At 51.0% G+C, this 12,352-nt stretch overlaps 5 protein-coding genes across 5 annotated transcripts; 4 read left to right on the top strand and 1 right to left on the bottom strand.

The window, feature by feature from the left end:
* Positions 1-168: 168 nt before the first annotated feature.
* On the top strand, positions 169-1,644 carry N7446_013456 (NAD(P)/FAD-dependent oxidoreductase; the record flags this gene model as incomplete). The annotated part of the gene is made up of 3 exons (XM_058522197.1): positions 169-430; positions 489-1,478; positions 1,526-1,644. Coding segments are annotated over 3 exons (1,371 nt in total), but the record flags the coding sequence as incomplete, so codon positions are not given.
* A 229-nt stretch (positions 1,645-1,873) lies between these two features.
* Positions 1,874-2,903, bottom strand: N7446_013455 (uncharacterized protein; the record flags this gene model as incomplete). The annotated part of the gene is given in 2 exon segments (XM_058522196.1): positions 1,874-2,137; positions 2,157-2,903. 2 exon segments carry the CDS (start codon positions 2,901-2,903, stop codon positions 1,874-1,876), a joined length of 1,011 nt encoding a protein of 336 aa, XP_058365673.1.
* An 825-nt stretch (positions 2,904-3,728) lies between these two features.
* N7446_013454 (uncharacterized protein) lies at positions 3,729-4,577 on the top strand (the record flags this gene model as incomplete). Its single annotated transcript, XM_058522195.1, has 4 exons — positions 3,729-3,876; positions 3,947-3,975; positions 4,022-4,159; positions 4,209-4,577. 4 exons carry the CDS (start codon positions 3,729-3,731, stop codon positions 4,575-4,577), a joined length of 684 nt encoding a protein of 227 aa, XP_058365672.1.
* A 357-nt stretch (positions 4,578-4,934) lies between these two features.
* N7446_013453 (uncharacterized protein) lies at positions 4,935-7,317 on the top strand (the record flags this gene model as incomplete). The annotated part of the gene is made up of 2 exons (XM_058522194.1): positions 4,935-5,484; positions 5,541-7,317. 2 exons carry the CDS (start codon positions 4,935-4,937, stop codon positions 7,250-7,252), a joined length of 2,262 nt encoding a protein of 753 aa, XP_058365671.1. The 3' UTR covers positions 7,253-7,317.
* Positions 7,318-9,348: 2,031 nt separating this feature from the next.
* Positions 9,349-11,854, top strand: N7446_013452 (uncharacterized protein; the record flags this gene model as incomplete). Its single annotated transcript, XM_058522193.1, has 3 exons — positions 9,349-9,930; positions 10,001-11,351; positions 11,403-11,854. The coding sequence occupies 3 exons, from the start codon at positions 9,349-9,351 to the stop codon at positions 11,852-11,854; spliced, it is 2,385 nt and encodes a 794-aa protein (XP_058365670.1).
* Positions 11,855-12,352: the final 498 nt, after the last annotated feature.

Here is a 12,352-nt window from a genome sequence, read left to right as displayed (position 1 = left end):
ACATACTCAGCCACGTACTCAGCGTTTCTGACATCGCTCGGGGTTTTTTAAATCGCAGGTTACGACCCCTGTCAACAATTAGTTGTGAAAAGCCCCGGCAACTTTTTTTGGAGCACCAACAAAACTCAAGCTTTTTCTTGAACACTGCGATCTCATTTGATACGCACAATGGAGCCGTCACTGCCATTCTCATCTGCATGCCTCTCGCTCTGGCACCGGGGGACACGTTCATTCACTCACCTGAATGCCAATCGCCAAGAAGATGTTCCAACTTCTGCGAAATACGTTATAATCGGCTCTGGTATTTCAGGAGCCTTAACAGCTTGGAAGCTCATCGAGGACGGTGCTAAGGGCGAAGACATTCTGATCCTCGAGGCTCGAGAAGCTGTTTCCGGCGCCAGTGGAAGAAATGCTGGACATATTCGGCCAGGTTAGTAACTGCCATGGTGTTTTCCATATCCTTCAAACATAATCTCACATCGCGGCAGATGCATTTCGAGGCTTCCTCCACTACTCCTCCTTGCATGGGCCAGAACAAGCCAAGAAGATCCTCGAAAACGAGCAGATCGTGCTGAAAAGCATCCGCAAGTTCGTCACAGACCATAGAATCAACTCGGACTTCACCGATACAACAACATTCGAGACCTGCCTCACCCAGGAAGCTGCAGACTACACTGCCAAAGCATTATTAGCGTACAAGGCTGCTGGCGGCGATGTCTCAGAAGTCCAAGTGCACGAAGGCGACGAAGCAAAAACCAAAACCCGTGTCCCCAACGCTATCAGCGCATACGAATGGCCAGCAGCATCCAACAACCCAGTCAAGCTAGTCCAATGGATCTTGACTGATTTCATCGCGAAGGGCGGCAGGCTTTGGACACATTGTCCAGCCACAAAGGTCACGAAACATGCAACTAGAGACGCGACCACTGCGGGTGCAAGTGCAAGCGCAAAATGGGATATCCATACACCGCGCGGCACAGTCGCAGCCGAGACAGTCGTCCACTGCACGAATGCATACGCCTCATTCCTCCTACCCAATCTAGCAAACTTCATCACACCACGTCGCTCGCAAGTTAACTCGTTCGTCCCGTGCCCGTCACTGTCCGGTGCAGAGACGCTGAAAAATACAATGGCACTTCGATATAGCGCTAATCATTTCTTCTCTGTGAATCCGCTGCGTGATGGGACGATTAACTTTGGTGGTACAGGGACGAGAGATGGATCGGATCCCGAGACGGAGAATTGGAAGGCGCTGCCTACATTCGATGATAGGTGTTTTAACAGCTCGCTGGTCAAGAATAGTCAGCTTGAATTTGAGAATCTGGCTTCTGGGCCTGGGAATGATCCGTTGAGGCTTGGGGAGGGCTTTGATTACGCTTGGACGGGGATCCAGGGGATCACGCCTGATAATGCGCCTTTGGTTGGGCCTGTTGGGGGGCTGGAGGGGCAGTGGATTTGTGCTGGGTTTAATGGACATGGTAAGTTAATTGGATTGTTGTTTTGGTGTCGGGGCTAATCTGGTTAGGGATGGCGACTATTTTCACTTGTGCTCCCGGTTTGGTGATGTTGATGTCGGGGAAGGGGTGGGAGGCGACGGGATTGCCGGAATGTTTCCAAGCTGGGAGGGTTAATAGGAAGCAGAGGAGTGCGTTGTAGGAGAATGTAGACCTAGGGAAGATGCGCTGAAGTATACAGCACAACATATCATATTGCAGCAACAATATTCATGAATTCACACGAAACGAGATCACAAGTATGAAAAAAAAGCAATAGAATCTATACAAAGCAAAGGTAAACATATAGCTCTCCTCATAACTCTTTTCCAATACTACTCACAGCAAGGTCACACATAGACCACTACTCTTCCACCCCTTCAGCATGTCCATCCATCCCCCCAGGGTTTGGCGAACAAAGGAAATCTCCCCCTTAGACCTTCTTCCACAGTACCCAGTACAGCACTGTGAATGCCGACGACAAAAATGCCCATGCTCCATACATTCCCGGTGCCGACCTGTCTTCTCAAAGCACCGGTATCCATATCGTCCGTATTTGCAATGATATCTGTCCGGGCAGTCCTCGGTACTGTCGCAGCCACGTACACATGACGCGTCGAGGCATTTATATCCCGGGGGACATTCTGTGTTTATTTCACAGACTCTTGCATATGGCGGTGGGAGACTCTCCTCTTTCTTTTCTTGGGTTGTTATGTCTTCAAGTCCCTCGAATTGAAGTTCTTTTTCGGACGTGTTGCGTTCTTCGAGAAGGCTGTCTTTGGTTGGGATATCTGGGATCTCCACGGTAGTTGGCATGGGAGTCTCCTCTTCTCCCTGTTCCTGGGTGTGAAGCTCGTTCTCGGCCGTGTTGCTTCCTTCGAAAATGACGTCCGTCGTGGAGAGGCTTGGGATGTCTACTATGGTTAGAATGTCGGTTAGATCACGGCTCTCAATGGTGGCATTCTTGGTATTTGAAGCACTGGCGAGAGCGTCTACATAACCAGCAGCATAACCAGAACGATACCATTCAGTAGCGGTATAGCCATTGCAGGTATTTGTCTCAGAGAAGATATTCTTTAGAGCTTCCATGATAATAGGAAACACGGCCATGATGGCCGCGAAAATCGTAGAGCAAACACAGATCACGGCCAAGATACAGCTAAGATACAGCAACCTTAACAACCAAACAGGGGGCGGTTTTGGTACTGCCTCTTCGGATGCCGGCAGCTCTTGGGTTACTGCCGAGTCTTCAGATACCGGCAGCTCTTCAGATACCGACAGCTCTACGGAAACTGACAGCTCTTCGGAGGTTGATAGCTCATCGGATGCAGATAAATCATCGTACACTGGCGGATGTTCATATACTGGTAGCTCGTGTCCAGCGTCTGACTCCTGTTGCAGGTGTGACATGATGGAGTTGATGTTGAGTGGCGATGTATAGGTTCAGGTCTGGAAATTTATTTAGAGAACCACTTCAACGGAACGGTGGTAGCCGATCCCATTGTACTTACTTTTGACAAAAGTCTCACAGGGTGCGATGTAGCTTTTGGTTTGATGAAGTTGGTGTGTTTTCCGATGAAATAGTACTTTTTGAGATGCGAACTTGATGCCTGGACTTTCTTTGCGAGGATGACAGAGAAAGAGAGAGATGATATTAGATTTTGACTCATAGTTCGTGTGATATATGTCATATATGAAGGTTGTAAAGTCGGGTTGAATCCAAGGAAACGAGTACTTAGGGCAAGGTGAACTACAGTCAGTCATACCAGAAGTGCTTTCACACCCCCCACCTTTATACAGTCTACATGATTAACCGGAGGTACTCGAAGATAGGTGAACAATATGAGGCTAAAGTAGCGCAAAGACAATGCATGAAACGGTACTCGCGAGGCTTTCATACTTCATAGCACTGTATACACTTTTACGACCCTGTTGTATGTTGATCTATACCTCGGAACCCTCGGATAGTAGCCATGGCTGCAAATACGAGGACAGAGTTAACATAGGAAGTAGCACCAATTAGACTATAAAGCCAGGAACTGGATCAGGGCAATGTAAAGTATACATTTGCTCGGAAAGTGAAGTAATTGGCTGTTGCAGTTCCAATTTGCCAAGAAATGGTCGCCCCATTCCTTGGATGACGTCGAACTTTTCTGTTCTGGGACTCTGGGGTTTAATCCCCTCCATCTCCAGACTCCAGACTTTGTCGAGTTCGACATTCTCTCCCTCGCCAAGATGCCTCCATTTCGCAATTTCCTCGGTCGGAAGTCTCAGCCCAGTGAACATGCTGGCTTAGATGAGAACCATCTCTCTCCGAATCCCCCCGCGCCGATACCGATCCGCAACAGCCAGGATGGGGAACCCACCGAGTATAAATTGAGTGGTATGGCCTCCTCGACTGTTGTCGCAGAGATGCAATCAGACAAATCTAATACTTACAATTATCTCTGCAGTGGTCAATGACGGCGGCGTGTATCTTCCAGTATGGCTGATCCCCTCATGCGCGGGACGATCTCTAACTGCAACAGCCTTCTCCCCCCGAGAGACCGAGTTTCTGGCGCCGATACCCTGGCTCCACCAAATCGTCCAACCATCGAGACCTAGTGGACGAGAATGAGCCATTCTCTATATCCCGCGAGTCCTTCGACTCCTACCGCCGATCTTTCGTATGTCCCCGCAGATGGAAATCTCGCATCGCCATTGCTGAACCTTTAGGACATCTCTGCCCGCTCTCCCATCAACCACCCCGACGCTGGGCCTTCTCGGACATCGCTTGATTCTCGCTTCTCTCGGTTAAACTCATCGTCGGGTGCGCCTTCCAACAGCTTCACCAAGCCTGACACCATGGAGGAAGAAGCCTTCGAGGAGGTGGGCTTGAATGACGAAGCGAAGCCTAAGAAGAAAGGATTTCTCGCCAGATTTGGCGACTCGGGCGATGCTCAGCAATCCATGGGCAACAAGTCTGGGACATCGACCTTCGGGTTTCACATTCCAGGCAGGAAGCGCGGCCAGAGTGGTGGCGGGTCTGAGCTAGGCTCTATGAAGGCTCCCGCAGCCATCTCTGTGGCTGAAGAGGCCAAATGAGTGGTCATGACTGATGATTTCTGTTTTATGCGTTGCGATCTATCTAAAGAGATCCCCCACGGCGTTCTGGGTTTGGTTGGGTGAAGCCACACTCGTTTGGCTGGTTTATATAGGACTTGGCCAACGTCAATAGCGTCGGCCTCGTCCTAGGAGAGTCTGGAAGACTCGTGTTACTTATTCGCATTTTGTGCATCTGTTTTATCTGCTTATTCGAGTTGCGACTTGGACACATGTTCGACAGTATCCTTTTCAAGATCATGTCAGAGCATAGAACTGAGATTAATAGAGATACTCTACATGAAAAGGTTACTATAAGTTAACTTAAGTAAAACGTCTCAAAAGTGAAGTTATTGAACGATGCTATCAACCTTATCAGTGCAAACTCTGCAAACATCCGGCAAAAAAACTTCCTCCGCCTCCAAAAAAAATTATCCACCAGCACATCGAGCAGTCTCCGCTCGAAAGACCCTATTCCTTTTTATTTCACTCGGAGACACTATAAGCCTACTGAAATTATCTTTCATAATGGCTGGAGTGAAGCGTGCCGTCGACGGCAGCGAGGAGCGCAATGGCAAGCGGAGCAAGACCAAGGAAGTCTCCGCATCGAAGTCCAAGTCCACTGCGCCCGTGAAGAAGTCCAGCTCCGGATCCAAGAAGGACTCGAAGAAGGAGTCCAAGTCCAGCAAGAGCGACAAGAAGAAGCCCTCGAAGACGGTCCAGAAGGAGGAGTCCGAGTCTGAGGACGACTTCGACATCGACGACGTTTCCGACGAAGACCTCGACGCCCTTGATGCTATCTCCGAGGAGGATGTTGAGATGGATGATGTGAGCGATGAGGAGGAAGAGAAGCCCTCCAAGTCCGACAAGGAGGGAGAGCAGAAGGATGCGCCTCAAAAGAACCCCAACAGTAAGTCGTCATCCTATCTTTTCCACGGTACTATGGCTAATCGCTCTTCTCTTCAGGCAATGCCTCTCGCGAATCCCACGCCAAGCAAAAAGCGCTCCAGCAGGAGCGCAAGGCCGCCAAGCCCAACGCCGATACTATCGCCCGCTCCATGAAGTTGTGGGAGCAGTTGCGTCGCAAGTCCCACGTGCCGCTGGAGCAGAGAAAGAAGCTTATCAAGGAGCTTTTCGAGATCATCACCAACCGCGTCCGCGACTTCGTGTTCAAGCACGACTCCGTTCGTGTCATTCAGACCGCTCTCAAGTACGGAAACCTTGAGCAGCGCAAGCAGATTGCGCATGAGTTGAAGGGTAGCTACAAGGAACTGGCTCAGAGCCGATACGCCAAGTTCTTGGTCGGAAAGTTGATTGTCCACGGCGACAACGAGACCCGCGATTTGATCATCCCAGAGTTCTACGGCCACGTTAAGCGTCTTATCCGTCATCCCGAAGGTTCATGGATTCTCGATGATATCTACCGCACAGTTGCTACCAAGGCACAGAAGGACAGACTTCTCCGCGAGTGGTACGGACCTGAGTTTGTGATCTTCCAGGATGAGAATGACACCACTTCCGATCTCCCTAAGATCCTCGAAGCCAACCCCGAGAAGCGTGGACCTATTATGAACTACCTGCGCGAGCTCATCAACCACCTGGTGCAGAAGAAGAGCACCGGTTTCACCATGCTTCACGACGCCATGCTGCAATACTTCCTCAGCACAAAGCCCGGTAGCAACGAAGCCAACGAATTCATCGAACTCCTCAAGAGCGACGAAGAGGGTGACCTGGTCAAGAACTTGGCCTTCACCACCTCCGGCTCGCGTGTGATGTGCCTGACCTTCGCATACGCCAACGCCAAGGACCGCAAGCTCCTCCTCCGATTCTACCGTGACACCGTCAAGGTCATGGCCGGAGACCTGAACGGCCACCAGGTGATCCTGGCCGCGTACGAGGTCATTGACGACACAAAGCTCAGCGCCAAGTCATTCTTCCCCGAACTCCTGAACCAAAATGAGGGAGCCGAGGCCCGCAACGAAGAACTCTGCTTCCAGGTCAACGACCTGACAGCCCGTATCCCCGTCCTCTACCCCTTCGCCGGCGACCGCGTTAAGTGGCTCCTACCAGAAGTCACCCAAAAGGTCCTCGAGGAAGTCCGCGAAGTCCGCAAAGAAACCTCCAAGAAGGACCCCGCCGTCCGTCGCGAGGAACTCATCAAGGCCGCCTCGCCCACCCTCCTCGAGTTCATCGCCGCCCGCGCAGAGACCCTCCTAGAGACAACCTTCGGCTGCCAATTCCTATCCGAAGTCCTTTTTGAAGCCGACGGTGACAAGACCGCCGCTCTCGAGGCCGTCGCCGCCGCCGCCAAGTCGCACACCGAAGCCCGGGATACGGCCCACGCCGGCCGTCTTCTCAAGTCGCTCGTCCAGGGTGGCCGCTTCAACCCAGCCACCAAGTCCGTGGAGAAGGTCGAGCCCGCACTGAACTTCCACGGTCTCCTGTACGACCAGATCAAGGAGGAAGTAATGGACTGGGCGACTGGTGCCAACCCCTTCGTTATTGTCGCTCTGGCTGAGTCGGACGACTTCAAGAAGAAGGCTGAGCTCCTTAAGACTTTGAAGAAGAACAAGAAGGCGCTGGAGCAGGCCTCGGCGTCTGGGAAGGAGGATAAGGATGGGAAGAAGAAGCCTAGTCCTACTAGCAGCGGTGCTAAGCTGCTGCTTGAGAAGATTTGATTGTGATTCCATATTATAGCCTGTGTAATTTACGTCTACAAAAAGCATATTTTGATGATATCTCTGCCATTGGTATCCTGCTTCAATATTAAACAACCTAGTTATTCATTAGTATGCCGGGGTCAGGTCTATGTCCCTCTCGTTAGTCTTTCTTGTCTCCGTGGTGACTGCGTAGTTGGGGTGGACGATGACCGCGTAGACGAATATGCAAAGCACTTGCATAAACTCAACAAAATGATTGGGATAGTGGAGGTCAGAAGCATCAGATAACATTTCAATCCTTGGAAGATATTTTCAGCTCAACACCTCAAGATGTGGAGAAGAGCGGGCACGTCAAATCCAAATACCGGCGCTCAATCACTACCTCAATACAATAATTCTGACCAAGACTGAATTTTGTCGACAAGCAATGACATTATCTTACCAACGCGACAGACGCACCTTGAGGTCTCTTATAAAACTCAATACCCAACAACACTGTCTTTATACCGCGGTCTTTCACGGTTCAAGCTGGAGGAACTCGCATCACATCCTCGCTCGTGATCTATTTCACGGTCTCAGAGGAAGTAGACCGCTGGGAAAATATCCTCTGAGATGTTCCTGCGTAACAGTCTTACTCCAAGTTGGTGGATTGTTTTTCCCCAGCTGTATTAGGTTATCTATTCATACGCATGTCAACTCAGGTCCCAAACTCGGAATTACCTCGTTTGACTGGAATCAAACGCGCGTGGTCAATGACTTGGATGATCTTTCAGGCGTTGCTGAGCCATCTCATAGCCTTTCTGCATATTCCCACCCCCTGGCATAATTGTGTTTCAAATCACGGGAACTGGCCTTAGCTATGTCACCAAGTCCAATGTGATTCAAGATGCATTGAGGTCAGACCGCATTCAAGGTTGTTGGTTTCAAGGGAAAATTGCCTGTCCTTCTGGTGGGTATTCCCAGATGGATGCTTGGAAAAAGCCCAAGACAGCACAGGGAATCGGCACAACGTGCTCGCACTCTCCGATTAATCTGTCGATTTCTGGCGAGGCTATATCCACCACCATCGAAGCGTTTAACATTATGGTAGAAAGGACAATAGGACAATGCCAACCCTCAGAGCGCCTTGCGATGTGGTTCCAGAAAGCTCCTGCGACGTTGTAGAATTCGGACTTTGCATTCCCAGCTTATAGAAAGGCCTGTGGTTGAGCTTCGAGGAAATAGCGATGTTACCAAGAATGTCTGGTGAGTCTAGAGGTGTCTAGTATGGGTTGAGTATATGCAGCTAGAATAGTTGTCGACGCTAAAAAGCTTAAATCCAAGTCTAACGTCGCGTACGAAGAGGTGGTATGGACAGGATTAATATGAATTAGTCTATGAATCTACTAGAATTACTCAGCCTAGGCCCACGCGACCTTGCAAAGCCGGACACGTTCAGAGAGCCGTGTATACAAGTTCTTAGATTCGCCCAATTTTAAGTCCGAAACTGAAATTACATTCTCCACAGTGGACTTTTCATCCATGGATCGCCGATCTCAGGGGTTCGTCCGGCGTTTGCTTTGTTTACTTTTCAAAACTTGCATGTACAGAGATGAAGCTGTAGAATGTAGGTAACATATAGATAGTAATAAATAACTTAGCTTAACTTATATGCTTGCGCAGTCCTTACAGACTACAGTAGATGCGTCATCGGGATCATCCCTCGACTCAAACTAATTAAACGTCTAGGCTTGGCGGGCTATACTCGAAGGGTCATTGGCGTGAGACAATCCCAATCAGAGAAGGAAATTGATATTGTGATAACTATGAAACATATGGGTGGCCTCGATGTACAAGTATAGAGAAAGCATGGACGACCTGTCACAGAGTGACACAGCACTATTGACAACTGTAAATAATAGTGGAAGCCTAATGTAATGGCAATAGAAATGTGCGAATATCTTCAAAAACCTCAACTCCAAAAGAGGAAATGATCAGGGCGCTAGACCAAGCCTAGGGGGAGCTCAGGGTGACTTGGTTCGCTTGGCTTCAATCGTCTGCACTTCTTCTTTCCCTCCATTTCCATCTCTATTTGCGAATTCACCAGGCCCCAGGGCCTGAGAGAAAGAGAGCCGATGCCCTCCCTCACGCTGCCCGACCCGGACATGATCCTACCATACGGTGGCGAACGCGAATCCCAAACGCCATCTCCACCGCAAATCGCCTACCTGTCGCATCTCAACTCCCGCCCCCACGACCCCAATGCCCCCATGGCCGTCGGCTCTCGACAGAAGAAAAACTTTTCCCGCTCGGCCTGGACACACGAGGATGTGAATGTGAGTCGTCGGTTGTCGGATATCGGTGAGGAATTATCCCCTTCGAGGTCGGATAATTTCGATGAGTCTGGCGGCGCACAGGAGTCGAGTTCCCCATCTAGCCAGTACGAGGCCGAGTCGAGTTCCAGCTCGACGGTGAGCGCGGGGAGCAGGCGCGCTTCGGAGGCTAGGTCACCGCAGATCGATCGTGATGTGGCGGCTGCTCAGGCTGAGGTCGTGAAAGCGCAGGCGAGTCTAGTGGGCGCTAGTCCTTCTCTGGCGGCAAGCAACTCGGTTGCGTCTGCTGCTGCGGAGGGAAAAGGGCCCGGGGAGGAGTTTTCGTCGGCAATATTGAGTAGTGAGGCGGAGAGGATTCTGGAGAATGCGAAGAAACGCTTGAATGTATGTGGGCTTCTTGCGCTTGCGATTGGTCTCATTCTTGAGGAGAATGCTAATATGTTTCGTTTTATAGCTCATGGAAGGCAATCTGACCCGCGCTCGCTCGACTACGCGTATGACGCCGTCGCCGTCGCCCTCTGCGCCGGGAAACGTCCAGCCGATGGGCATGCACCACCCCGTCGGCGGACTGTATCGATCGATCTCCCGCACCGATCCCAAGAACTCTTCGCTGCGCCGGCAGTCGCTCATTTCGTCGCAGGATTCTACGAGTAATCGACACTCGAGGGTTCATTCTGAGACGAATATCCCGTCCGAGTCGAGTATGTCGAATGATAAGAAGGGACTCTCGCGCTCGGTTAGTGCCATGGGCGCGAGCACTTCGTCCAATCTTCATACGGATGATCGGTCGTTCCAATACGAGCCTACGAGGGCGTATCTCACGCACCGGGCGTCCATATCTTCTATCAGGCCTCCTGTGCAAATCAAAGAGCAGCCAGCCGAGCCGGAGGCAACGCCGTCACCTATTTCTGAGGGACACAGCTCGGCGGGTTCACCGCAGGGCTTGGGGATCTCGGATGAGGGATCGAAATCTAGTCCGGAGAGGTTCAGTCCTGTCTACAGCTCGTATGGGCCACCTAGTCGCGCGCAGTCGCAGTTGCAAGTACGTGATCTTCAATATCAGATGAAGGGTCTGCATATCAAGATCTCTTCACTGAAGGTGAAGACTCAGGAGGATAATCTTCGCAGGCGCAGTCTGCAAAGTTTGCGTACGCCGAGTCCTCTGACGGCCGCTGATCACTGGTATGCCAACGCGCTGGAACTCAAAGATGGCCGTAGCAGCCGTGGCTCCGATGCCAGACGGGATACGAGCTCTGAATATGCCCGGCATGTTTCGAACGGTGGTTTGCCGAACGATCGGCGTGCTTCTGGGGATAGTCCCGTGGAGTATGCTGCAGAGAGTACATCTAAAGATGCCGGCAACTGGCAAAACAATGGGCCTGAATACGACGACAACCAATCTGTCGCCGAAAGCATGTATGAAGACGCTGAAGAGGGCGACTATGACGATGACATTGACCGTGAAGCTCTGGATGAGATTCTCCGTGAGCCGCTTGACGATGACCTGGAGGGACCCATCCACACGGACACAACGCCTCACGAGATGCGCGAGGATGCTTTCGACTATGAGCATTTCATCCTGCACAGTGCGCTAGGCAATTTCGCGCGACCACTCCGCCGTGCGAGTACCAGCTCGAATGGCTCCGTTGAAACAACCCGCCCAACATATACCGCGAAACATTCGCGCACAAACAGCGCCATGTCGGACTCAACGGTGGCGACCTTCGCAACGGCAGCAGAAGCGCGCCCAGACGAGGAAGACGACGTTGACAGCGTGATGTATTGGGACCGACGATTCAATCACGGTCCGTTCCCACAACCCTCTAATGGAGACATCGAGACTAATTCCTGGACAGAACTTCGACACGGACATGTCCACACTCACTCTCATTCTCACCACGGCCCCAGTCCAATCCAAGAAGCTCAAGAATCCGATCGATCAGAAACACCCCACGGATCTCGAGACGCCAACGGCAACACCAGTCTCACCCCCGTCGATGAGAATTTCTCACCGCAGAAACAGACCGGCCGGTCATCATCCACCGCCGGCTCCGCAACCCCAACCTCGCTCGTCTCATCCCTCGTCTCGACTGTGCGCGCGGCATCCAGCACGCCCGTCGCCGGTGGTATCAACGACGATGACACGCAGATGCTGGAAACGCTCTTCGCCAGTCTGGGCAAGGTCTGCATGGATCTGCAGGCCATCACGACCTCTCCGGACCCGGATCACACGGCCGCGCGTGTATTACGGCGCCGGCTGGATGCGGCGCGGAGAGTGTTGGAGGAGAGCTCGATGCTTAATGCTTAATCTCTTTGTCTGTTTTCATTTATTACATTTATTATCCCATCTCTGCATTGCGAACGATACCACGATTTATCGCGGGGCGAGATTCACTTTCTTTTGCAGCTGTCTAGAATTTCTTTGTTTGAACTATTGTGATACCCAGTGTTTTTGAGGTTTACTATCTTTTCTTTTATCTTTTCTTGTCCTTATATGCATTTAGGCTAATGTACCTATCAGAGGCCGAATAATATAACTGATTGTTGATACGGGGAGTATATATGCTTTGCATTCCTGTAGAGCTAACCTTGGAGGTCATTAAGCCATTGTTTACCAAACATAAACAATAGTATATGTTTTACTTATCCCTGTCATAGTTAGCCAGACTTAATATCTTCCTTCTACCCAACTTCTACCCTACTCATCTCTACTTGTATCTACTTCTATCTCGTGTTTTGTCCCTCCATCCTCATTCCCCCTTTCTGCCCCGCGCCTGCAGATCCCAAACCACAGCTTGTCCACTCC

The sequence above is a fragment of the Penicillium canescens genome, assembly GCF_028828765.1.
Source record: "Penicillium canescens strain IBT 15451 chromosome Unknown utg000011l_segment0_segment0, whole genome shotgun sequence".
Taxonomy (NCBI): Eukaryota; Fungi; Ascomycota; class Eurotiomycetes; order Eurotiales; family Aspergillaceae; genus Penicillium; species Penicillium canescens.
This window is presented reverse-complemented; position numbering and strand designations above follow the sequence as displayed.